The sequence below is a fragment of the Hippopotamus amphibius genome, chromosome 1, assembly GCF_030028045.1.
Source record: "Hippopotamus amphibius kiboko isolate mHipAmp2 chromosome 1, mHipAmp2.hap2, whole genome shotgun sequence".
In the NCBI taxonomy this organism is placed as follows: Eukaryota; Metazoa; Chordata; class Mammalia; order Artiodactyla; family Hippopotamidae; genus Hippopotamus; species Hippopotamus amphibius.
In genome coordinates, this window is record NC_080186.1 from 175,696,581 (window position 1) to 175,721,634 (window position 25,054).

The window sequence follows — 25,054 nt, forward strand, 5'->3', positions numbered from 1 at the left end:
ACTTTACTAGGCCCTAGGGGTCTTAAGGATGAAAAGTCACGGAAAGAAAAAAAATATTTCTGAAGTCCTGCTGAGAATCAGAATCACCTTTGAAACTCTTGAGAACCTCAGATGAGCAGCCCTAATGCTGGACATTGATTCTTTGGGTATGACACAGGGTAGAAGAAAGTACACTTTAAAAAGCTTAGCAGATGATTCTGAAGTATACCCAGATTTGACAAGCACTAAGTAAGAAACTTCTTTTACTTAAGTATAACTTTACATATAATAAAATACACTTATTAAAGGGTACAGTTTGATCAATTTTAACAACACACACAACTAAGTACTACCACAATCAAGAAGTATTTCCAACACTCCAAAAGATTTCCTGTTACCCCTTGCCTGTTATTCTCTCTCTCCCCTGGCCTCAACCACTCACCTGTTTTCTGTCACTCTATAGTAAATTTGATTTTTTATAGTTTCACATGAATAGGATCACACAGTATGGACCCTGGTGTCCAGATTCTTTTGCTTCATTCCTGTTGTTATATGCATTAGTACCTCGCTACTTTTAATTGCCACAATTATTTATCCATTCGCCTATTTATGGACTTTTTTTTTTAAGAACTTTTATTGAGATACAGTTAACAGACAATAAACAGCATACATTTAGAGTGTACGATTTGGTATCCCAATCTCCCAATTCATTCCCCCCAACCCTCCCCACTTTCCCCACTTGGTATCCATGTGTTTTTTATCTACACCTGTGTCTCTATTTCTGCCTTGCATTTCCTCTTTCATAGCTGTTAGCATTTGCCTTGTGTAATGAGGTGCTCCTATATTGGGTGCATATATATTTACAATTGTTATCTCCTCTTTTTGGATGGATCCCTTGATCTTTATGTAATGTCCTTTTTTGTCTCTTGTCACATTTTTTATTTTAAAGTCTATTTTATCTGATATGACTATTGCTACTCCAGCTTTCTTTTGATTTCCATTTGCATGGAATATTTTTCCATCCCCTCACTTTCCGACAGTATGTGTCCCTAGGACTTAAGTCAGTCTCTTGTAGACAGCAGATATATATGGGTCTATTTCAGGACTGTATTATGATTCACTTATATATGTCTATACTAAGACCACTCAAAATAAGTAGAAGAAAGGAGAAAATAATGATAAATCAGAAAACTAATAATGAGAAAATAGACAACCAGTAGACAAAAACGTTGAAATCAAAAGCTGGTTATTTGAAAAGTTAAATAAAATTAATCCTCTCATTAAGATAAAGGAAAGAAAATACAAATTGCTAATATCATGGGCAATAAGGGGGCATCAGGACAGATCCTACAGACATTAAAAAGATGATAAAGAAATATTATAAACTAACATTATGCCAATACATTCAACAACTTAGATGAAATGGACAAATATCTTGAAAGCTACAAATTACCAAAACTGCCTCAGGAAGAAAATGCAAACAGCTCTACACCAATTAAACAAAATTTAATTTCTAATTTATAATCTTCCAAAAATGTAACCCGAAGCCCAGATGCCATCACTGGTAAATTTTATTAAACATTTAAGGAACAATACTATTTCTACACAAACTCTTTCAGGAAATAGAAGAGAAGGAAACCCTTCCCAACTTAACTCATTACACGGTTACCAAAGCCAGACAAAAGTATCACAAGCAAAGAAAACTATAGGAAATATCTCTCATCAACACAGATGCAAAATCATTAAAAAGATAGTACACCAAGACTAAACAGAGTTCATCCTATGACTTTAAGGTTGGTTTAACTTTTGAAAATCAATCTATGTAACTCTCCATAATTAAAAGAAGAAAAGATTTAAATCAGAAGATCATCTCAAAAAATATAGAAAAAGTATTTGAGAAAATCTAACATGCATTTATGATAAAAACTCTCATCAAATGAGGAAAAGAAGGAAACTTCTTCATTCTGACAAAGGACTTCTATGAAAAACCTGCAACCAGTATAATTCTTACATGAGGAAAGGCACCCCTAAGATCAGGAACAAAGCAATGGTGTTCACTCTCACATTTTCTATTCAACGTTGTACTGGAAGTTCTCATTAGTACAAAAAAAGCAAGAAAAAAAAATTAAAAGATATTCAGATTGTAAAATGAGGAAGTGAAACTATTTTTCTTTGCAGACAATATGACTGTATATGTAGAAAATTCTAAAATAAAAAAATCTATTAGAACTAGTAAATGAGTTTTAGCAAGGATATAGGGTACAAGGCCAATATATAAAAATTAATTGTATTTTTATACTAGCAATGAACAATTGGAAAATGAATTTGAACAGCAAAAAAATTTACAACAGCATCAAAAAACATGAAACGTGGGGATAAATTTATCAATACACAAGCAAGACCTGTATAGCAGAGCATATGGTTTTAAAGACTAAATGCTAAGTGATACATAAATACACCGTATCTATGGGTTTTGCAACTGTGTATTCAACCAACCACAGACTGAAAACATCTGTGAAAAACTAATTTCAGAAAGTTCCAAAAAAGCAAAATTTGAACTTGTCACGGGTTGGCAACTATTTACAAAGCGTTTATATTGTATTAGTTATTGTAAATAATCTAGAGAGGATTTAAAGTATATGAGAGAATGTGTATAGGTTATATGCAAATACTATGTAATTTTATATTAAGGGTTTGAGCATCCCCAGATTTTGGTATCCTCAGGGGGTGCTGAAACCAATTTGTGGATACCAAGGGACTGGTGTACTGAGCCCTACACTAGGATTCTTTATTAAGGAGAAGAATTCACCATAAAGGCAATTTTTCTTTGAATTCAATCCAAGTGGGGCTTTAGTTACCACAGTGACAATAAGCCATGATTGTAAGGTGATCTTGCCTACATGCTTGTCTCAGAGAACACTATTAGTCTCATAACCTACACAGTATTTAAAAACTCAACCCATAAATATGAGCTAGTAAAATAAATCTACTACTGAAACTCAGTCTGAAATGCTCCTTACCCTCATAATTCTTTTCTTTGTGTTCAATCACCAACTGACAAATTTGGAAGTAAATTTCACCCTGTAGTAAGTAACAGAAGTCATGGGGAAGGCTTTCTCTTTGAAACACACTAACTAAAGAATACCTTCTCTGGCTTTTAACAGTTGCCTTAGATGAAAAAAATTCTCCCAAAGGTAATTTGGACCTTATTAAACCCTGTTCACATTTGTAAAGCACTTAACTAGAAAGGCCTGTTTGAAAATCGATGTTTTTCTCAAAGGCAAGAATCCCTATTATAGTATTGCTTTGCTCTGAGCAACTAAAACATCAAAAAGTGACAATTTTCTTTACTATAGGCACCATTAAAGATTATTTTAAATAGGTTCTCCAATAACATTAAAAGTTATGTAAAGAGTCAATTAAAATTTTGCTCTTCGGGAATATATATATCACATAACATAACACAACCAGCAACATATTAAGAGCCTAGTATGTGTCAGTGTTTCATACAGATGATCTTTTAAAATCATAGCTATACTCAAGTGGCAGTAATACTGCAATGAAGAATCTAAGGCTCAGAATGATTGTGACTAGCTCAAAACTATTCAGGATTTCAGACCACATATCTGTACTTTTTTTCATTTCAGAAAACATGGTAGAACCAATCAATCAAATGTTTATTACAAACCTCTGCAATGCTTTTCTATTTAAAAATTCTACTCTTGCAGCTCAACATTATTTTTCTTTTTTAAAACTGATTTTATTCCTCACTACACTGTTTCCATTTCAACTGAATTTCTATTCAATTTTCAACGAGAAAAATATTCTGTTTTAAATTAACTAAAATTTACCTCTACCTCCCCCCCAAAAATTGAAAGCCTCCCTTAAAAGTAGGAAACTTTCTAGTACACATGTGTATATTTGCAAAAACAAATTTATTACTGCATTTCCCTGCAAAAACAAAAAACAAGGCCAAAACACATTAGTTAAATTAAACACAGGCATGATGAGAGCTGAACAACAATAAAAATTCTCACTGAAGAAAGTTTAAATCATTCCTTATATGTAACCAAAAAATAAAAAATAAAAACAAAAATTACTACAAATAGAAGTTTCACTTTATATTTCCTTCTAAAATGCAAAAAGTTACATTTCCTTGGTACCTCACAAAAGAAAAAAATAAAACTCTTTCACAAGATTCACTGTGCTCATTTACATTTTTCAAAATCCTATAACTGAGTTTTTTAGAAATGAAAACACAAACTCAAAAGAAAAAGCACTACTATGCAAGACAATTCCCAGCAATAACCCAATAATCCAGATACCTAACCTAGCAACATCAAGAACTCAGAAGGAAAAAAATACGTTTTCTGAGCAATGGAACTCAGAACATGCATTCATCTGATTCTTCAAGAAGTCCTTTTGAAATCTAGTTTTCTAAACTTAGATATAATTACAATAAGTTTAGCTATCAGGTTAGAAGAAGCAAATAAAAAGACGAGAAATTACTGCCAGCAGTAGATGTACTGCACATAATAATAAAAAGTAAGCAATATAGTTGAAGGGAAAAAAATCTGTTAAAAAAATACACTACCTCGGATATGTGTATAAAAACAGATGATTGAACTTGGTGTACCCCCCAAAAAATAATAAATAAATAAATAAAATAAAATAAAAAATACACTACCTCAAGAGTTACTGGGACTTCCCTGGTGGTGCAGTGGTTAAGAATCTGCCTGCCAACGCAGGGGACATGGGTTTGAGCCCTGGTCCGGGAAGATCCCACATGCCATGGAACAACTAAGCCCATGCGCCACAACTACTGAGCCTGCACTCTAGAGCCTGTGAGCCACAACTACCGAGCCCTCGCGCCATAACTACTGAAGCCCACGTGCCTAGAGCCCATGCTCTGCGACAACAGAAACCACTGCAATGAGAAGCCCACACACCACAATGAAGAGCAGCCCCTGCTCACTGCAACTAGAGAAAGCCTGTGCGTAGGAACAAAGACCCAATGCAGCCAAAAATAAATTTAAAAAAAAAGAAAGAGAGAGACATTGTAAAACTACAGCACTCAAGACAGTATGGTATTGGCTAAGGAACAGACAAATAGGTCAATGAACAGAATAGAGAGCCCTGAAATAGACTCACATAAATAGTCAACTGATTTCTGACAAAGAAGCAAAGGCAATACAATAGAGCAAAGATAACTCTTTTTAACAAATGGTGCTAAAACAACTGAACATTCACATGTAAAAAAATGAATCTAGACATAGAACTTACACCATTTGCCATTCAAAAATTAACCAAAATGGCTAAGAGACCTAAACGTAAAACACAAAATTACAAAGTTCCTACAAGATAACATAGGAGAAAATCTAGATGACTTTGGGTTTGGTGACGACTTTTTAGATATAATACCACAACCACAATACACGCAAGAAATAACTGATGAGTTGGACTTCATTAAAATTAAAACTTCTGCTCTGCAAAAGACACCATCAAGAGAATAAAAAGATAAGCAACAGACTGGGAGAAAATATTTGCAAAAGACACATCTCATAAAAAACCGTTATCCAAAATAGACAAAGAACTCTTAAAATTCAACAATAAGAAAACAAACAAATTGATTAAAAGGGGTCAAAGACCTTAATAGACACCTCACCAAAGAAGATATGGAGATGAAAAATAAGCATATGAAGAGATGCTCCACATCATATGTCATCAGGAAATTCAAATTAAAACGAGATAACACTACACACCTATTAGAACGGTATAAATGCAGAACCCTAACAACACCAAATGCAGGTGAGAATGTGGAGCAACAAGAATCCTCATACATTGGTAGTGGGAATGCAAAATGGTACAGCCACTCTGGTAAACAATTTGGGGGCTTCTCACAGAACTAAACATACTCATACCACATGATCCAGCAACCGAGCTCCTTGGTATTGACACAAAGGGGCTGAAAACTTATCTTTATACAAAAACTACACAAGGTTGTTTATAGCAGCTTTAGTCACAACTGCCAAAACTTGGAAGCAATGAAGAGGTCCTTCAGTAGGTGAATGGATAAATAATCTGGGTTATCTCCAGACAACAGAATATTACTCAGCACTAAAAAAATGAGCTATCAAGCCATGAAAAGACACGGAGGAAACTTAACTGCATGTTACTAAGTGAAAGAAGCCAATCTGCAAAGGCTACACACTGCATGATTCCAACTATATGGCATCTGGAAAAGGCAGAACTATGGAAACAGGAAAAAGACCAGTGGCTGTCAGGGGCTAGAGAGAGGGAGGGATTAGGTGAAGCATACAGGACACGTGCAAAGTGAAACACTCTGTAGGATACTGCAATGGTGGAAACACATCATTATAAATTTGTCCAGACCCAGATAATGCACACCACCAAGAGTAAACCTTAATGTAAACTATGGACTCTAGGCGATAATGATGTATCCATGTAGATTCATCAGTTATAACAAATGTACCACTCTGGTGTGAGAGTATGAGAGAGCACATGTGGGGACAGTGGGTAAAAGGGAAACCTCTATACCTTCTGCCTAATTTTGCTGTGAATTTAAAACTGCTCTAAAAATACTGTTATTTTTAAAAATACACTACTATTTAAATGTATTTTCTCTAAACTTATTTAAATACACATCCTAACATTCTCCAAATGACCTTGAGGGTATCACTATATAATAGTAATCAAACAAAAATTATGACACTAAAATATCAAGAAAACATCAATTAGATTTACCATACTTTGTTTCAAAAACAAGGAATTATGCAATACATTTTTAAACTGTTAAACTGTAATTATAAAATGTAAATACATGTTTTTAAACTGTTAAAGAGCTGTTTGGGAGGCTTAAAGAGTAGGCCTCAGGATTGGGGACAATTAGCAGGAAATTACATGAATCACATCACAGAATGACAGCACAGAAAGAAGGCATTTTTGTAATACCATAATTCTGTGATTACTTCTCTCACATTCTGAGAGCTTACCACTTAGGGGCTTCAATTCTTCTACGCAACACAGACTTTTCTAAACACGTAAAAAGCAACTGGCAACTTATGCCTCAAATTCCAGTCTTTTTATTATGAACACTCAATAACATTTAAAAATAAAAGACAATTTTATTTCAAGACAGTTACTAAAGAGAAATACATAGTATTTACTTAATTTCAAATGATTTCAATATGACATAAAAGGAAAAAAAAAACCTAATCCAAAGGAAGATTATAAAATGAGGTTTAAAGCACTTAACAAAAAAGTCTTTAAAAAGATATTAAAAAGAAGATACTTGATGAGACACAATTAAAAATAAAAATTCAACCTGACAGTACTAAAGAATGGTTCCATTAAAGCAGACCAAGGAAATCCACACCTGTCAATTGCAACTTTATTGAGATTTCATCTTGATCAGTGATTTCCACAGGCATGAGAAAGGTATACAGATGAATCATTACATCTGCCTTCTGAACAGAAATCACCTAGTTAAGATGAACAGACACAGCAGAAACTAACACAACATTGTAAAGCAATTATAATCCAATAATGATGTTAGAAAAATAAATAAAATAAAATAAAAATGGAAAAAAGATCAATAGATACAACACCGCAGGAATAAAGATGCTAAAGTCTATAATGTGGGACTTCTTAGGTGGTGCAGTGGTTAAGAATCTGCCTGCTAGTGCAGAGAACATGGGTTTGATCCCTGCTCCAGGAAGATTCCACATGCTGCATAACAACTAAGCCCGTGCGCCCCAGCTATTAAGCCTGTGTGCAGCAACTACTGAAGCCCATGTGCCTAGAGCCCGTGCTCCCCAACAAGAGAAGCCACCACAAGGAGCCTGTACACCACAATGAAGAGTACACATCCCCCGCCCCTCCCCGGGGTCCCGCTGCAACTAGAGAAAGCCTCTGTGCAACACGGAAGACCCAACGCAGCCAATAAATAAATAAATAAATTTAAAATGCATACATATGTACATACATAAATTCTATAATGTGATTTTACACTGTTCTTTCATTATTATATTAAGGGACAACTTTTTCCTTTTCAAATCTGATACAGTGTACATCTCCATAAAGGTAAAATACATATAAACCCACACAAATGTTCCTCTGACAAATTCTCTATTTTGAAAAGTTCATGTGAGTAGGAAGTCCTTGAATGCACAAGAGTGAGTGAATGAATAAGAAGGCTTTAAAAGCAGCAACCAAAGTCCATGTGAAGCAGGAAAGGAAGAAATTATATATACACAAATTACAATCAGCACTAAAAGGTCACGTTTTCACTGTTCTTTTTTCTTAATCTCTTCCTGATTCCTCACAAAGCCAAGTGCTCTAAATTCGAAACACCACTAAATAGTCTACTTTCACAGTCATTTCAAACTTTAACTCTCTAGCACTCAAACTCACTCTATGTTAGCTAACTCTTAATTTTTAAAAAAAGGAACTCATGTAATTTGTCAAATAAATTTTCTATTTTTACCCATCTACTCCCAAGTTCTACATCAAAACTGAGAAGCAGGGCTTTTACAAATGAGAGAAAGTAAGGATTAAAGCTTTTGTTCTTTGCAGTAGTTGCCAAAGAAATAATTTTTTGTTTTCTTCCTGAAAGAAGAGTAAAAAGAGATTATTACAATAGTTAAATGTCATTTCCCAAGCTCTAAAGGCTTTTCCTAACAAGGACACACATATCAGACTTACTTTGCCATTTCTACAAATAGAATGCTGTTACATTTACCATTGTTCGGATAAAGAACACCAGGCCAGAAGGAAGTTGTGACTTCATGTCTCACAATAAAATGGTGGCGAACCTTTGTTAGTTGTTATAAAATAGTCTTAACAACTACCATGAAACAAAAATTTCTCACAGACACTGTTCATATACACACAGATGTGCCTGGTTTTAACAGAAGACACAATCCCAAAAGTTTTATATCTACCCAATCATATTTTAAATCTATCAGGAAAGTTTGCTATTAAAAGGCACTCGCCCAAATACCACCTGAAACACAAATACTACTGACTTTTCTTAAAAAAAAGCAAACTTACATTTTCAGGTATTTCAAACACCTAAAAAAAATACCATGAGCCTACTATCAGATAAGCTGTCAGGGGAAGATGCCAAGTGCTATTTAGTTCTAATTGAGAGGCAGAAGCAGGGAGATACAATGGATAGCAGATAGGTCTGGGGAGAAAGGCTAAAGAAGCTAAGACTAGGAGTAAGAGGTTGGATTAGATGATTCTAAGGTTCTGGACAAATTGTGATTGTATTGTAAGGTACATTTGAGCAGTGATAGTGGATAGGTACTGATCAGTTTACACTCCTGTCTATTCTCCATTGTGAGTGAGATGTTAGAGGATCTAAAAGCAGAAAATGAAGTTATCAGACTTTCTGTGATATGAAAACCAACCACGGCTTAAGACTTAAGAAAAACCATTGTAAACACAACTTAGAACTGATTTTTTTTTTAGAAACACACAAAAGTAATTCAATGGGAAAGCATATGATATCAGAAAAAGAATATCTCAATCCCTGTCTCATGCCATACAAAAAATGAATTCTAGATGGTAGAAGAAAACACAAAGTGTTCTCATCACAAGGGGTAAAGATTTCTCAGGATTTAAAAAGTAGTAATCATAAAAGGAAAAATTAATAAATTAGATTTCATAAATATTTACAACTTTTGCTCTTCAATTGTCAACATTAGAAAAATGACTAGACAAGCCACAGACTAGAAGAAAATGTTCACAGAGCACATATTCACCAAAGGACTTATACCCAGAATATATAAAGAATTCCTACAAAGCAACAATAGAACAATGTGCACAACACAAAAGAAGACATACAATGGTCAATAAGCACATGAAAAGTGCTCACAATCATTAGTCACAGTAAAATAAAATACCATTACACAAATGGCTAGAACGAAAAAGACTGACAACACCAAATGTTGTCAAGAATGTGAAACAAACAGAACTCTCATTCATTGCTGGTATAAACAGAAAATGATATGAATGCTTTGGGAAACTGACTGATAGGTTCCTATAAAGTTAATACCTACCATATGACCCAACAATTTCAATCTCAGGTATTTACTCAAAAGAACTGAAAACATACAAGTGCTAGAAAACTTGTAAGGATGCCATAGCAGTTTTATTCATAATAGCAAAATACTGTTAATAATCAAAACGCTCACCAACATCAGGATGGATAAACAATCTGTGATATATTCATATTTATGCAATGGAACACTACTCCCTTGCATAGGAACAAACCTTCATCAACACAGATGAATCTCATACATATTAGACTGAGCAAAAGAAGTCAGATGATTTCATTCCAAGGAGGAATAGAATCAACAAAACTAACCTACAGTGACAGAAATCAGATCAACAGTTGCTTTTGGAGACTGAGGAAGAACAAGAAGGAAGTGTAAGGGGTGATGAATAGTGTTCTAAATCTTGGTAGAGTTGTGGGTTATATAGGTCTATACATTTATTAATACTCACAAATTATACACTCAAATGTGTACTTTACTCAATGTATATTTTACTTGAGTCAGTTTTAAAAAGGACTCGTCAATAAAATAAGAATTACAAATATCGCAATTCTAGAAAGCTTGCTTTACCACAGTGTTATCGGTTACCAACTCTGAGTATCCTAGGCTTCTAAAAATGAGTAAATTAGTATATATAGAGTAGTGGTAGCCAGATTTCTCAGTGTTAGCAAAGGAAGATATAAATATAGAAAAGGGAAGGGAATTACAAATATAAAAGGGGAGGATTTACTTTGCGCTGTTAGACTGAAATTAGAAGTATCAGTATAAACTAATGATTTTTAATAGGCAGATTAACATATGTATATAAATGCATACACATGTGTAGGCATATTTGTACGTGTACATAAACGTGTGTACCTTTATACACACAAATGAGTATATATGTGTATTTTCACATACAGAGACATATACAGCTTCCTAGTTCTGCTATAGAAAGGGCCTAGGAGCAATAACATACCAGGAGTGAAAAGTATACCTAGTGTTCCAAAATCTTGGTTTCTACACACCATTATCCAATAAGAGGAACCAGGGCTTCTTAGAAAAATGTTGTATCTGGGCTAGAGCAGAGAAACTATCAGATGAGCCTGGAACAACTTGTTGCACAAGAAAGGAAAGAAGTTTTCAAAGAATCATGAGAACATGCCAAAGGAACAGTGGAGCCAGCTTAATGGAGCAAGCAGTAGCCAAATTTGGGACAATCTGAGCATCAAAATAAAGAATGATATAAATAATGAAAGTAATGGACTATAATACATCCATTTAGATAAGAATCCTTGAGTCCATACTGATATAAATCAAAATAAGGGAAGAAGGGAAAGCTTTTGCCTAATGTTATAATGCAAACTAGTAAATTCATAAGGAATGACAGAGTTAGAAAATCTAGTAGTAAAAATTTGATAAGAAACAACATATTTACATAATCTCAAAAACTGACTTAGAAAATATTTTCTAATTACAAAGAGAAAATAAGGAACTTTTAAGTGGAGAAACTTAGCAGTCACTACCCTAAGCTACTTCGATCCCAGTGATCAAAGCTACTGGGAACCAAGTGAGATCATGTGTCTTCTGATGTGATGCACGGAGAACACATCACTTCTATGATATCTGTGCTAAAACTGGAACCCAAATATAATCACAAAGAAATATTAGACAGCCTCAAACATAGTACATTCTACAAAATAGCCTGTATTCCACAAAAAAATTAAGGCCATGAACCATTAAGAAAGGCAAGGAATTGTCCTAGATGACAAGAGACTAAAGAGATATGACAATTAGATGAAATATGTGATCCTGGATTGAATGCTGGACCAGGAGAAAAAAAAAGCTATAAGAAATCCTGTGCAGTTGATATTATTTTACCCTTTTTACAAATAAGGAACCCTCTTAAAAAGGTTAAATAATAGGTAGTACAAAGTAAACAATACCTCTAAGATATGCATTCTCAGTATTCAATGTGTTAGGCAGGTGGCTATCTTCCTAGCTAGCTGTATCAGAGTTATAGTCTCAATCAAAAATCTTTACACACATTAAATTCAGTTAAAATTAAGTATTCTCTCATATTCTTTAATAGAAATAATGAAATGGATCACCTTAAATGTATCAAAGTTGAACATTTCAATTTACATAAAAAAGATATAGTGAACATAAGGATATCTGTCATTCATTTATTTTAAAGCAACTTACGACTTTTACTAAATGTAAATGAAAGCAAACTCTAATTAGATATGATAAATAAAAATTACAACTGTAACCTGCAAAAACTGAACCATAATAACAAATAAAAACTCACACTATTAGCATATTGAGTTCAAACTTCCATACTTACAAAAGGTACACATACCTTTTCCTAAATGTGTGTTTATGCTCATATATCTAGCTGTTCCTGTAAGGCTCTTGTGTTCCCTGTATGGTATGTGTTTCTTTGTCTCTGGATCAATATACTCCTTTGCCAAACCAAAATCTATAATATGAATAACTTGCTGGGTTTTGTTTCCTGGTCGTCCTATTAAGAAGTTCTCAGGCTTTACATCTCTGTATATCAAGTTCTTTGAATGGACATACTCCATGCGAGAAATCTTGATTCAAAAAAAAAAAAAACCGATAAATTTTATTTTAGGCTTTGACTGGCATAAAATAGTATGACATAGGCAAGACAATTTCACAATGAAAACAACACAGTGAAGAAAAAAATCAGAAATTGTTTCAACCCTTTAAAAGCAACATGGTATCACTATAGTTTCTTAAATATATGTCCAATTGTGATTAAAAATCTTTGCTTTTTACTATTTTGGTCACTTATAAATGAAATGACCGAATTTTATGAATTCCTTTCATTTCAGGAAGCCTGATTTAATCAACACTTTCAGATACCACCTTATAGAATCAAAAAGCTTTACTAATACAAAATCTTGAACTCAAAAGTATAAACAGATATAGTCATAAAGTAACAATTATTCTTCCTTTTCAGTTCAATAATGGAGAAACTTACAATTACAATGAAGAAACAAAGAGTCTAAACTGTTAAATAAAAACAATTAACACAGCACTTTGTTATCTTTTTCTTCTTTATAACTTGTTTACTTTTTTTCCTTAAGTATTAAACATTTAAAAAGACTAGAAAACTTTGGAATACAACTCTAATAATAATATAATACATTTTTATTCCTTGCTTTACACATTCTCAAATAATGTTCACTGTATAAACTGTCACAAAATGGAACATTACAAATAAGTAAATAAAAGTGCTTCACTTAGTGATAATCATGGTTGACAATACAATGTAAGTGTATAACACACAGTCATTCAAGCCATTTTAGTTTGTTAACAAATTTTGGATCATATAATATATAATACTCTATGACTTACACTTTTCATTAACAATATATTATGAGCATTTTCCAGGTCATGAAACATTCTTTTCATGTACACTTTTTAATGGCTGTATATTATTTTATGGCTATTAATAATTTATCCACCTAACACTGTTATTTCTGTGCATTTGTGTTGTTTCCCTTTTGGTCTTTATTATAGACATCTTTGCACAAAAAGCTTTAAGTACATCTGAATACTTCCACAGGATAAATCTGTAGAAGTGGAAGTAATGAGTCAACAGATAAAAACAATTTTATACTTATTGGTATTTACTTTAAAACTGCCTTAAAATTAATCTCTAAGTTACTTCCCCATAGGCTCCCTGAAATATAAATGATCTATAAGACTTTCTCATTAGTTTGTTTCTTCTTTTTCTAGGAAATTTTAATTTATTACCAAGATTAAAAACCCATGTTTCTGTGGGTTCTTTTCTATAAGTATTCATTTTCGACATGAAAAGAGTACTGGAAACAACGTGATTCTCAAACTGAGCATTCTGACCTTAAAGCAGTAAGATATTAATTCTTTCATACAAATAAAATACATCTGATTCAGCTATTTTAAGTTACATTCATCCTAAAAGGATAGTGATATGAAAAGCAGAAATAATTTTATTAGGTCGAATGCTGTGGAAGATAATGTTGCAAAACTTTAAACTTTCAGTGTAAATTAGTGACCAAAGGAACCACACAATTGTTCAAACAGCTTCAAAACATCCTGCTTTACTTACCAGCTGGATAGCTATCATGAGAACCGTTTTAAGAGAAAACGTTCTATCACACAAATCAAACAAATCTTCCAAACTAGGTCCCAGCAGTTCCAGCACCATAGCATTGTATTTACCACAAGGGCCAAAATAGTAAACTTGAGGTATACCATCTGGAGGAAAAGAAATAACAATTTTCTTAATAATTTTGTAGTTTCAAGAATTGCAGCAGTATTTTACTTTTTCTATACAAATAATAAACTTTTCCTGACCCAGCCTCCTCCCTCCCTATACCTTCTCTTTCATGTTCACAGTGTAGCCTGGTTACACTTCTAGTGCACCTGCATTATTGAACTACATTATAAACAGTGCTTCACTTTTGGTCTTCACCTCCTCACCATAAAAAGGAACTGTGCACTTGAGCCGTACATTTCCATGGCCTACAGAAATGCTTGGCACATAGGAAAAATCTTATTTTTATTGAACAGAGGAGTCACTGCACGCTTTGATAACCCTGTGGTAGGCATAATGCTAAGTTCAACCCCCAAGATTTCCATCCTCTGGTGTACACAACCTGTATAATCCTTTCCCCCTAAGTGTGGGCAAGATTCCCAAACTTCACTTGTCATTAGATTACATTACATGGCAATGGTAATGTAATTAAGGCCCCTGTCAGTGGAGGTTAAGTTAATCAAAAGGGAGATTATTCTGGTGGGCCTGACCTAATCAGGAAAGGCGTTTTAAAAGCAAGTCTAAAAGTCAGAGATATTCAAAGCAGCAGAGTAGTTCTCCTGTTGACCTTAAAGACACAAACTACTATGTTGTGGGAGAGGGCTACGTGCCAGGGAATGGTGGGCAGGCTCTAGGAACTGAGAGCCTTACCACACAGTTATGAGAAACGGAGCTCTGGAGATAAGCAATGAGCTTGGAAAAGGACTCAGAGCCTCAGAAAAGACTGCAGTCCAGGCTTGACTTAAGCTTGGAAATACCCTCAACAAAGGACAAAGCTAAGCTATGCCTGGACTCATGACCCATAGAAACTAGGAGATAATACAGTCTCTTATTCTATGCCACTAATTACTAAGTAATTTATTATGCAACAACACAAAAGAATATAAACTCCAAATATAAAGTCTAAATTCACAGAAATCACCTGTATTTTATTTTTCAGAACAGACTCCCAATAAACTAACATATAATAGGAGATCATTTTATCTTAACACTGCATCTATTTATTTGTTGAGGAAATGAACAACTTCTATCTTAAATGTCTCAGTTTTACTTACAAGCGTTTTTTGTTTTGTTTTGTGTAATGATTTTGGAAGGAAAAAAATTTTTCTAAAATATACTAAAAACCTTCCCATCATTTTTAAAATAAAGATTATGAGAAACATAATTTCACTCTGTTGTTTATTCTATCATTTTGCATAACAATTATTGCATGGGCAAAACAAAACAATGAACTAGAAGCCAGGGTAACTAAGTTCTTAGTTTGGCTTAATACTAACTATTCAACCTCTCAAGCAGACTTCAGTTTAACTATAATATTAGTAGTTTAGATAAGACCAGTTTTTCTGAAATATGAACATGAGGGAGGCCGCAGAATAGCTGAAGATAGGAAGGTAAGATAATATAATCAAGATACGGGTAGGGGAAGGAGACAAGTTCAAATTGCATACATGGTCCCCTCCTCAAAAACAGAGATTCTCATACACCCCATGTGCATACATCACCACCCTGTACCACACTACACACACACACGCGCATGCACACACACACACACACGCGCGTGCACACACACACACACACTTTCCCGTCACTGAGAATCATTATCTTAGCCACTTTTACTAGAGCCACTCATATCATATTTGAATCATATCTACCCCCATCATGCATAAAAACAGATAAAAGGCTTAGAAATGGTGGATGAGAGACTCACTAACGTTTATTTCAACTCTGAAATACTGCTTTTACTATGCTATATACATTAAGAACCCAGAGATGCAATTAAGACTCATCAACAGCTCTCAGCTATTAAGTTTCAAAAAGTATTCCCACAATGCTTTTTCTCCAGTCTATGCCACTGAAAAGCACTAACTTTTATGCTCTTAATTTAGCAATCTCTTAATAACCCATTTCCACGCTTTAGTTTGTTGCTTCTGGTCATAAAGATGTTCACCAAACTCAAGAGGAGAATGGATGAACACAGTGAGAGCTTCAACAGGGATAGAAATATAGGAAAGTACCAAATAGGTTATAACTGAATTGAAAAATATACCAGAGGAGTTCAACAGCAGACCTGATGAAGTAAAAGAATGAATCAGCGAGCTGCAATACAAAATAATTGAACTCATCCAGACAGAGAAGCAAAATGAAGAGGAGAATTTTAAAAAGTGAAATTCATTTAAGAAGCCACTGAAACAGCATTAAGCAGAATAGCATTTCCATTACATAGATGCCGAAGAAGAAGAGAGAGAAGAGGGGGCAGAAAAATTATCTGAAGAATTATGGCCAGAAATTTCTCTAATCTGGGGAAGGAAACAGATATCCAGGTCCAAGAATCCCAGAGACTTCCAAAAAAGATTAACCCAAACAGACATACACCAAGACACATTTTAATTAAAATGGTATAAGTTCAGGATAAAGAGAATCCTAAAAGCAGCCAGAGAAAACCAACTTGTTACATACAAAGTAAACTGTGTAAGATTTTTCAGCAGAAACTTTATAGGCCAGGAGTGAGTAGCATAACCTTCACAGTGCTAAAAGGAAACAACTTCCAATAGATTCCCCACCTAGCAAATTTATTATTCAGAATTGAAGAAGGGATCAAGAGTTTCCCAGATAAACAAAAGCTTGAAAGAGTTCATCACCACTAAACTGGCCCAACAAGAAATATTTAAAAGATTTCATAAGCTGAAAAGAAAAAGCACTGATTAATAAGAAAACATATGCAAGTAAAAAATCTTACTGGAAAAGGTAAATATATAATAAAGGTAATAGATCAATCATTTTTGCTTTATAAAGCACATGTGACAGTTTAAAGACAAAAAGTAGTAAATTTAATTAAATCCCAATAGTAAGTTAAGGGATGCATAAAATAAAGAGGTAAAATGTGTCATCAAACGTATGAAACACTGGGGCGGGGGCCGGAGGAGTAAAAAGATAAAGCTTTGGAATGTGTTCAAATTTAAGTTGCTACCAGCTTAAAACAGGCTACTACTTACAGAGGATATTATATGTGAACTTCACAGTAACCAAAGGGGAAAAACACTTATAGTAAATACACAAAAGAAAATGGAAAGAAATATAAATATAACCCTGAAGAAAACCACCAAAACACAAAGGAATCGGGAAAGAGAATAAAAGAACAGAAAGGAACTACAAAAACAAGCAGAAAACAATTAACAAAATGACAATAAGTACATACTTATCAATAACTACTTGAAATGTAAATGGACTAAAATAGCTAAATAAAAGACACTGAGGAACTGTTTGAATTAAAAAAAAACAAAACAACAGATCCATCCACATGCTGCCTACACATGACTTACTTCAGGAGAAAGGACATACACAGACTGAAAGTGAAGGAATGGAAAAAATTTTGATGCAAATGAAATGAAAAGAAACCTGGAGTAGCTATATTCATATCAGACAAAACAGACTTGAAAACAAAGACTATGTTAAAGACAAAGAAGGGCAAACATAATGATAAAGGTGTCAACCCAGCAAGAAGATATAACATTTATAAATGTATATGCATTCCATACAGCAGTACTAAGATATAAAAACACAAATATTAACAGACTTAAAGGGAGAAATTGAAAGCAAAACAATAATAGTAGAGAGCTTTAACACCCTACTTACATCAAAGGATAGATCATCCAGAAAAAAACATCAAAAGGAAACATCAAACTTAAATCACACATTAGATCACATGGACTTAATGTATAGAACATTCCATCCAAAAGCACCAAAATATACATTCTTCTCAAGTGAACATGAAACATTCTCCAGGATAGATCATATATTATGTCACAAAAAAAGTCTCAATATAAATTCAGAAAAGTTGAAACCATATCAAACATATTCTCTGGCCACAATACTATGAAACTAAATATCGATCACAAGAAAAAAATAGTAAAAACCACAGAAACATAGGAATTAAACAACATGCTACCAAACAACCAACAGGTCACTGAAGAAATCAAAAAAATACCTAGAGACAAATGAAAGCAGAGATACAACATACCAAAATCCATGGGTTGCAGCAAAAACACTTCAAAGAAGAAAGTCCATAGCAATACAGGTCTATCTCAAGAAACAAGAAAATCCAAAATAAATAATCTACATCTACACTTAAAGGAAACATAAAAAGAATAAATGAAGCTCAACATTTGAAAGAAGGAAACAATAAAGAACTGAGTGGAAATAAATGAAATAGACATTTAAAAAACAATAGAAAAGATCAATGAAACAAAGAGCTAGTTCTCTGAAAAGATAACCAAAATCGACAAATCTCTAACTATACTAATCACGAAAAAAAAAAAAAGAGGGGACTCAAAGAAATAAAATCAGAATGAAAGAGGAGAAATTACAACTGATACCAACAGAAAGACAAAAAGTTATAAGCAACTACTATGAACAATTATACACCAACAAATTAGCGCAGAAAAAATGGAAAATTCCTAGAAACATACAAGTTTCCGAAACCAAATCATGAAGAAACAGAAAAATTAAATAGAACAATTACTAGTAAGGAGACTGAAACAGTAATTAAAAAGATCCCAACAAACAAAAGTCTAGGATCAGATGGCTTCACTGGCAAATTATACAAAACACTCAAAGAGGATTTAACACCAATCCTTCTCAAACTCTTCCAAAAAATTAAAGAGGAAGAAAACCTTCCAAACACATCTCATGGAGCCAGCATTACCCTGATACCAAAACCAGACAAGGATGCCATAAAAGAAAATTACAGGCCAATATCCTTGGTAAACAAAGATGCAAAAATCCCCAACAAAATACTAGCAAACCAAAGTCCAGCAATACATTAAAAGAATCATACACCATGATCAAGTGGGATTTATTCCAAGGATGCAAGAATGTTCAACATGATACACTATATTAACAAAATGAAGGATAAAAATCACATGATCATCTCAATAGATGCAGAAAAAGCATTTGACAAAATTCAACATCCATTTATGATAAAAATTTTCAACTAAGTGGGTACAGAATGAACATACCTCAACCTAATAAAAGCCACACATGACAAACCCACAGCTAACATCATACTCAATGATGATCAGGAATAAGACAAGGATGCCCACTCTCACCACTTCTATTCAACATAGTACTGAAAATCCTAGCCACAGCAATTAGGTAAAAAAAATTAATAAAAGTGATCCAAATCAGAAATAAAGAAGTAAAACTGCCACTGTTTGCAGATGACATGATACCATATATACGAAGTTCTAATGATGCCACAAATAAAACCTGTTCAAACCAATAAATGAATTCAGTAAAGTCATAGGATACAAAAATCAATATACTGAAATCTGTGGTTTTTCTATAAGAATGAACTATCAGGAAAATAAAATTAAGATAATCCTATTTACCATCGCATAAAAAAGAATAAAATACCTAGCAATAAATTTAACCAAGGAGGTGAAAGACCTATACACTGAAAACTTTAAGACACTGATGAAAGAAATCAAAGAAGACACAAATGAATGGAAATATATTTCATGCTTATGGACTGAAATAATTTATATTGTTAGAATGTCTATACTACCCAGAGCAATCTACACATTCAATGCCAACCCTATCAAAATTCCAATGGCATATTTTCACATGACTAGAACAATCTTAAAATTTGTATGGAACCACAAAAGACACCAAACAGCCAAAATAATCTTGAGAAAGAAGAACAAAGCTGGAGGTTATCATACTCCCTGATTTCAAACTACAGCAAACCTTTAAACAATACATGTTTGAACTGCACTTATCCAAGGATTTTTTTCAATAGTAAATACTAGAGTACTACACAATCTAAGGTTGCTTTAATCCGAAGAAGCAGAACCATGGATATGGAGGAACTGTATATACCAAGGGCCAACTATAAGTTATACATGAATTTTCTCCTGCACAGAATGGCAACCCTAACCTCCATAATGTTCAAGGGTCAACTGTACACTACAAAGCTATAGTAATCAGAACAGTATGGAACTCACACAAAAACAGACACACAGATGGATGGAACAGAATTGAGAGCCCAGAAATAAAACTACAAACACATGGGCAATTAATTGACAACATGGAAGCAAACAACATACGATGGAAAAAGAACAGTCTCTTCAATAAATGGTGCTGGGAAAACTGGACAGCTACAAGCAAAAGAATCAACCAGACCACTATCTCAGAGCATACACAAAAATTAACTCAAAATGGATTAAACACCTGAATATAAGACCTGAAACCATAAAACTCCTAGAAGAAACCAAAGGCGGTAACTTCATTCACATGAGTCTTAGAGGTATTTTTATGGCTCTAATTCCAAAAGTAAGAGAAACAAAAACAAAATGAACACATGGAACTACATCAAACTAAACACTTTCTGCACTGTGAAGGAAACCATCATCAAAATGAAAAGGCAACTATTGAGCAGGAGAAGATATTTGCAAATCAAATAAGGGATTAATATCCAAAATATATAAGGAACTCATACAACTCAAAAACAAACAAGCTGATTAAAAAATGGGCAGAGCATCTGGATAGACATTTTTCTAAAAAGACATACAGATGGGCAAAAGGCACATGAAAAAAGTTCAACATTAGTAATTATGAGGGAAATGCAAATCAAAACCACAATGAGATCACCTTACACCTGTCAGAATGGCTATTATCAAAAAGAGAAAGAATTACAAATATTGGAGAGGATATGGAGAAAAGGAAACCCTTGTACGCTGCTGGTGGGACTGAATATTGGTGCAGCCACAATAGAAAACAGTATCAAGATTACTCAAAAAATTAAGACTAGAACTACTATCTGACCCAGCTATACCACTTCCAGGCATTATCTGAAGAACACAAAAACAATTTGAAAAGATGTATGAATGCCTACGTCTATTGCACCATTATTTACAAATGGTCAAAATATGGAAATAACCTAAGTGTCCATGGGTACATGAATGGATAAAGAAAATGTGGTACATATACACAAAAGAATACTCTTCCACCACAAAAAAGAATTAAATCCTGCCATTTGTGACAACATGGATGGACCTTGAAAGTTTTATGCTAAGTGAAGTAAGTTAAGCAAAGAAAGACAAATACTATAAAATTTCACTCATGTGTAGAATCTAAAAAAAAAAAAAAAAAGAACAAACAAAATAAAACAAAAGCAAACTCATAGATACAGAGATCAGATTAGTGGTTACCAGAGGGGGAAAGGGAACTGGGGGGAATGCATGAAATGGGTAAAAGGAGTCAGCTGTATGGTGATGGACAGTAACTAAAAATGTGCCCACGGTCACTTTGTAGTGTGTACAGGCATATTTAGGAGATATTTTGGGTTCAGTTCCAAACTACCACAATAAAGGGAATGTAGAAATAAAGTCACACGAATGTTTTGGTTTCCTGGTGCATACAAAAATTATATTTACATTATACTGTCGCCTATTAAGTGTACAGTAGCTTTGTCTAAAAATACAATGTACATACCTTAATTTAAAAATACTTTATGGCTAAAAAATGATAACCATCACCTGACCCTTCAGCAAGCTGTAGTAGTAACAACAAAGACCACTAATCACAGATCACTGTAACTAATATAATAATAATGGAAAAGTTTGAAATACTGTGAAAATTACCAAAATGTGACAGAGACAAGAAGTGAGCAGATGCTGTTGGAAAAATGGCATCGAAGACTTGCTCATTGTAGGGTTGCCACAGCTTTCAATTTGCAAAAGAAAAACAGTATCTGTGAAGCTCAATAAAGCAAAGCACAATAAAACAAGATATGCCTGCACAGATGTCAAATTATAATGCTGCACACCTGACACTTACATAACTTAAAAAAATTCTTCTGGGACTACAAAGAAAAACTTGAACTGGAAAAAGATTTAGGCCGCATTTATTTAATCCAACTATAACTGAGCAAGTATTTCTCAAACACTCTCGCTAATATTTGAAGTTACATAGCCTTACTTCTACTCTTACTATTAACTTCATTCTGGAGCTCCTTGGAATTAAGCAAAGTAGAGTGGACCCTTGAAAAACACAGGAGTTAGGGGCACTGACCCTCTGTGCAGTCAAAAATCCATGTATAACTTACAGTCGGCCCTCCATACACGTTTCAGTTCCTCTGTGTCTGTGGTTCCAGATCCTCGAATTCAACCAACCTCAGATTGTGTAGTACTGTAGTATTTACTATTGAAAAAATTCCATGTATAAGCGGACCCAAGCTGTTCAAACCCACACTGTTCAAAGGTCAACTGTGTACTATTCAGCCTCTGTCACTCTATAATATAATTCTGGCTTCCTCTCTCTTCCTACCACACCTCCCTAACAAAAGGAATGGATCCATTCTAAGGCTCAGCTTTACTCTGCCTTACTGTTTGAACTTTTCTAAGGCTGCATTTCAAAGTTTTCTACCCTAGTTCTGCTATCCAAATTGCCAACTTTTCTTTTTACCCAAACTTCAAGTCTCCTCCTTTCAAACTTGTCTATTAAGCATGACTCAAAATTCCTAATTATTCACACAGAATTTCTCAGTTTTGAAGAGATGTATGTATAAGTGAATCTGCTCTGCTATATTTCACATAAGCCAACTCATTGTTGGGAGAATTACTGTGTTCCTAACATGTACATTCAATCAGGCTATACACATAATATAACTTTGGGTTTCTAAAATAACACTGAGAAAAAGATCGATATAGGGACAAATGAGAACTGCTTCAATTTGCTCCAAAACTTCCTTTCTTTAATGGTTTCAAAGTGTCCCAAAAATATTTATCTCTACCTTATCCAAGATGGCTAAGTTCCATAAACAGAATTACATTGCATTCAGTAAATTAAACATTTAGTCTCCAATATGAATAAAAATACCTCAGCTTTATCAATCAACATAATTTTATCTTAAAACATGACTCAGCACAGATCTTTGGTGGAAAAAAGAAAAGATCTCACTCTAAATGACTCTTTGAGGTACATATTGTTTCATGAATCAATGAATGCAAAAACTTGTTACATAACTACTAATAATGTATTCCAACACAAATTTTGTCATTGAAGTACCGGATCAAGAGTTACATATTTTTTAAAAATCAAGACTATAAAGCAAACACTGTAAAGACCAAACAAAAATTTCATTTCCTAGGACAAGTCTGGGCAGTTTTCTAACAATGAGCAAATAAATTCAATTGTTAGGAGTTAGGAAAAGTTGCAACTAACAAACAGGGCTGGGGAGTCCCCTAAGCAAACACCAAACAAAGCAAATAACCACGGCAATATAAATGATACACAAGGAAGAGAGTTTTTAAAAGCGGGAGAGGTGAAGGACAAGAGGGCACGAAAGAAGAGAGAAGCTCAGAAAGAAGGCTGAGTACAAAGAGTAACGAAGGTTTTAAGTTACCAGCTGTGTCTCTTGATCAAAGTTTTTGGCTCCTGAACTGCATGAATGCAATCCAACTCATGGGCAAAAGCAAGCTTTTGTGTATGTTCTTATCCAGTGAATTTTCAACTATAAACTTATACTCCACCCAATTCCAATTGTTCTAAGAGTATTTTTGAGACTACCATAAAAAGTCATTGATTGTGAGTTGGTGAAAGTTAGTCTCATAACATCTAACATCACTAATTTTCAGGGATGCTTATTAGCGTCTCCAATATTCAAGACAAATGTATTTTTTCCCAAGAAAAGTTCAAGAATGGGCAAGAATATAAAATTCACATATGTGAAAATACAATCTCACCATCACTCTCTCAAAATTAATTTAACTAAATGCTTCATTTTACATTTCAACATTCCACTTAAGTGACAAAACAACATTAAGTCACAAAGTAACACTTGGAGGTCTAATACTCTTAAAACTGCTTGGTACTTCAGTTCCTTATAGGTGGGCAACAGTTAAGCATGTTATTAAAAAATATTGTCATGATGTTTCTGTTTTCAGGTCCAGTGTTGTTTATGTAGGAAGGATCAGAACAACAGTATTAAATAACATTCTGATCAGGAAATTTAAACTCTACAGATCTGATCAAGAAAAACTACAATCTGATTAGAAATACTAAGTACAGAATTATCACATAGGCTATGTTCTTTTCCAAGGAAGTTTTGCTTTCAGGCATTCTTAACCTTTAGCACAAATGCTTATAGTCCTAGCTCAGCCGTTCTCCACACACAGTCTGGAGACACTTAGGGACAGGGGAAGGTGGTCCATGAGACTCTTTCAGGATGCCAGTGACATCAAAATTATTTTTATAATAACACCAAGATGTTATTTACCTTTTTCACTCTCATTCTCTCACAAGTGAAAGTCAGGTTTTCCTGGGGCTACATGAATGTAATATGGCAATGGACTGAAGGCAGAAGAAGATGTGAAAATCTAACTTTTTTATTAAGCCAGACATTAAAGAGATGTGCAAAATATGTAAAACAAGGCCACTTTTCTCACACTGTTTTTTAACTTGGAAAAGAGTTAGTTGTGATTTTAAAATACTGTTGTTATTTTAAAATGAATTAATACAGCAACTTTTAAATTTGTTTTAATTTCTCATATGGTAAATATCAATAGCTATAACCCAAATAACAAAAGCCCTCTGGGATCCTCAAGAAATTTTAAGAGTCTAAAAGGATCCTGAGACTCAAAAGTTTGAGAATTACTGTTCTATCTGATTAGGAAGCCTTGATATG

General features: G+C 33.8%; 1 protein-coding gene across 15 annotated transcripts in view; it reads right to left on the minus strand.

Annotated features, from left to right (window-relative positions):
• CSNK1G3 (casein kinase 1 gamma 3) overlaps nt 1–25,054 on the minus strand; it is a 116,224-nt gene that overhangs the window by 32,398 nt on the left and 58,772 nt on the right. For all 15 annotated transcript variants that reach the window (XM_057736536.1, XM_057736517.1, XM_057736474.1 and 12 more), the window contains 2 exons: nt 14,164–14,312; nt 12,403–12,637 (listed from right to left, as the gene is read on the minus strand). In XM_057736536.1, the coding sequence (XP_057592519.1) occupies nt 12,403–12,637; nt 14,164–14,312 (384 nt within the window). The remainder of the gene's footprint in view (nt 1–12,402; nt 12,638–14,163; nt 14,313–25,054) is intronic.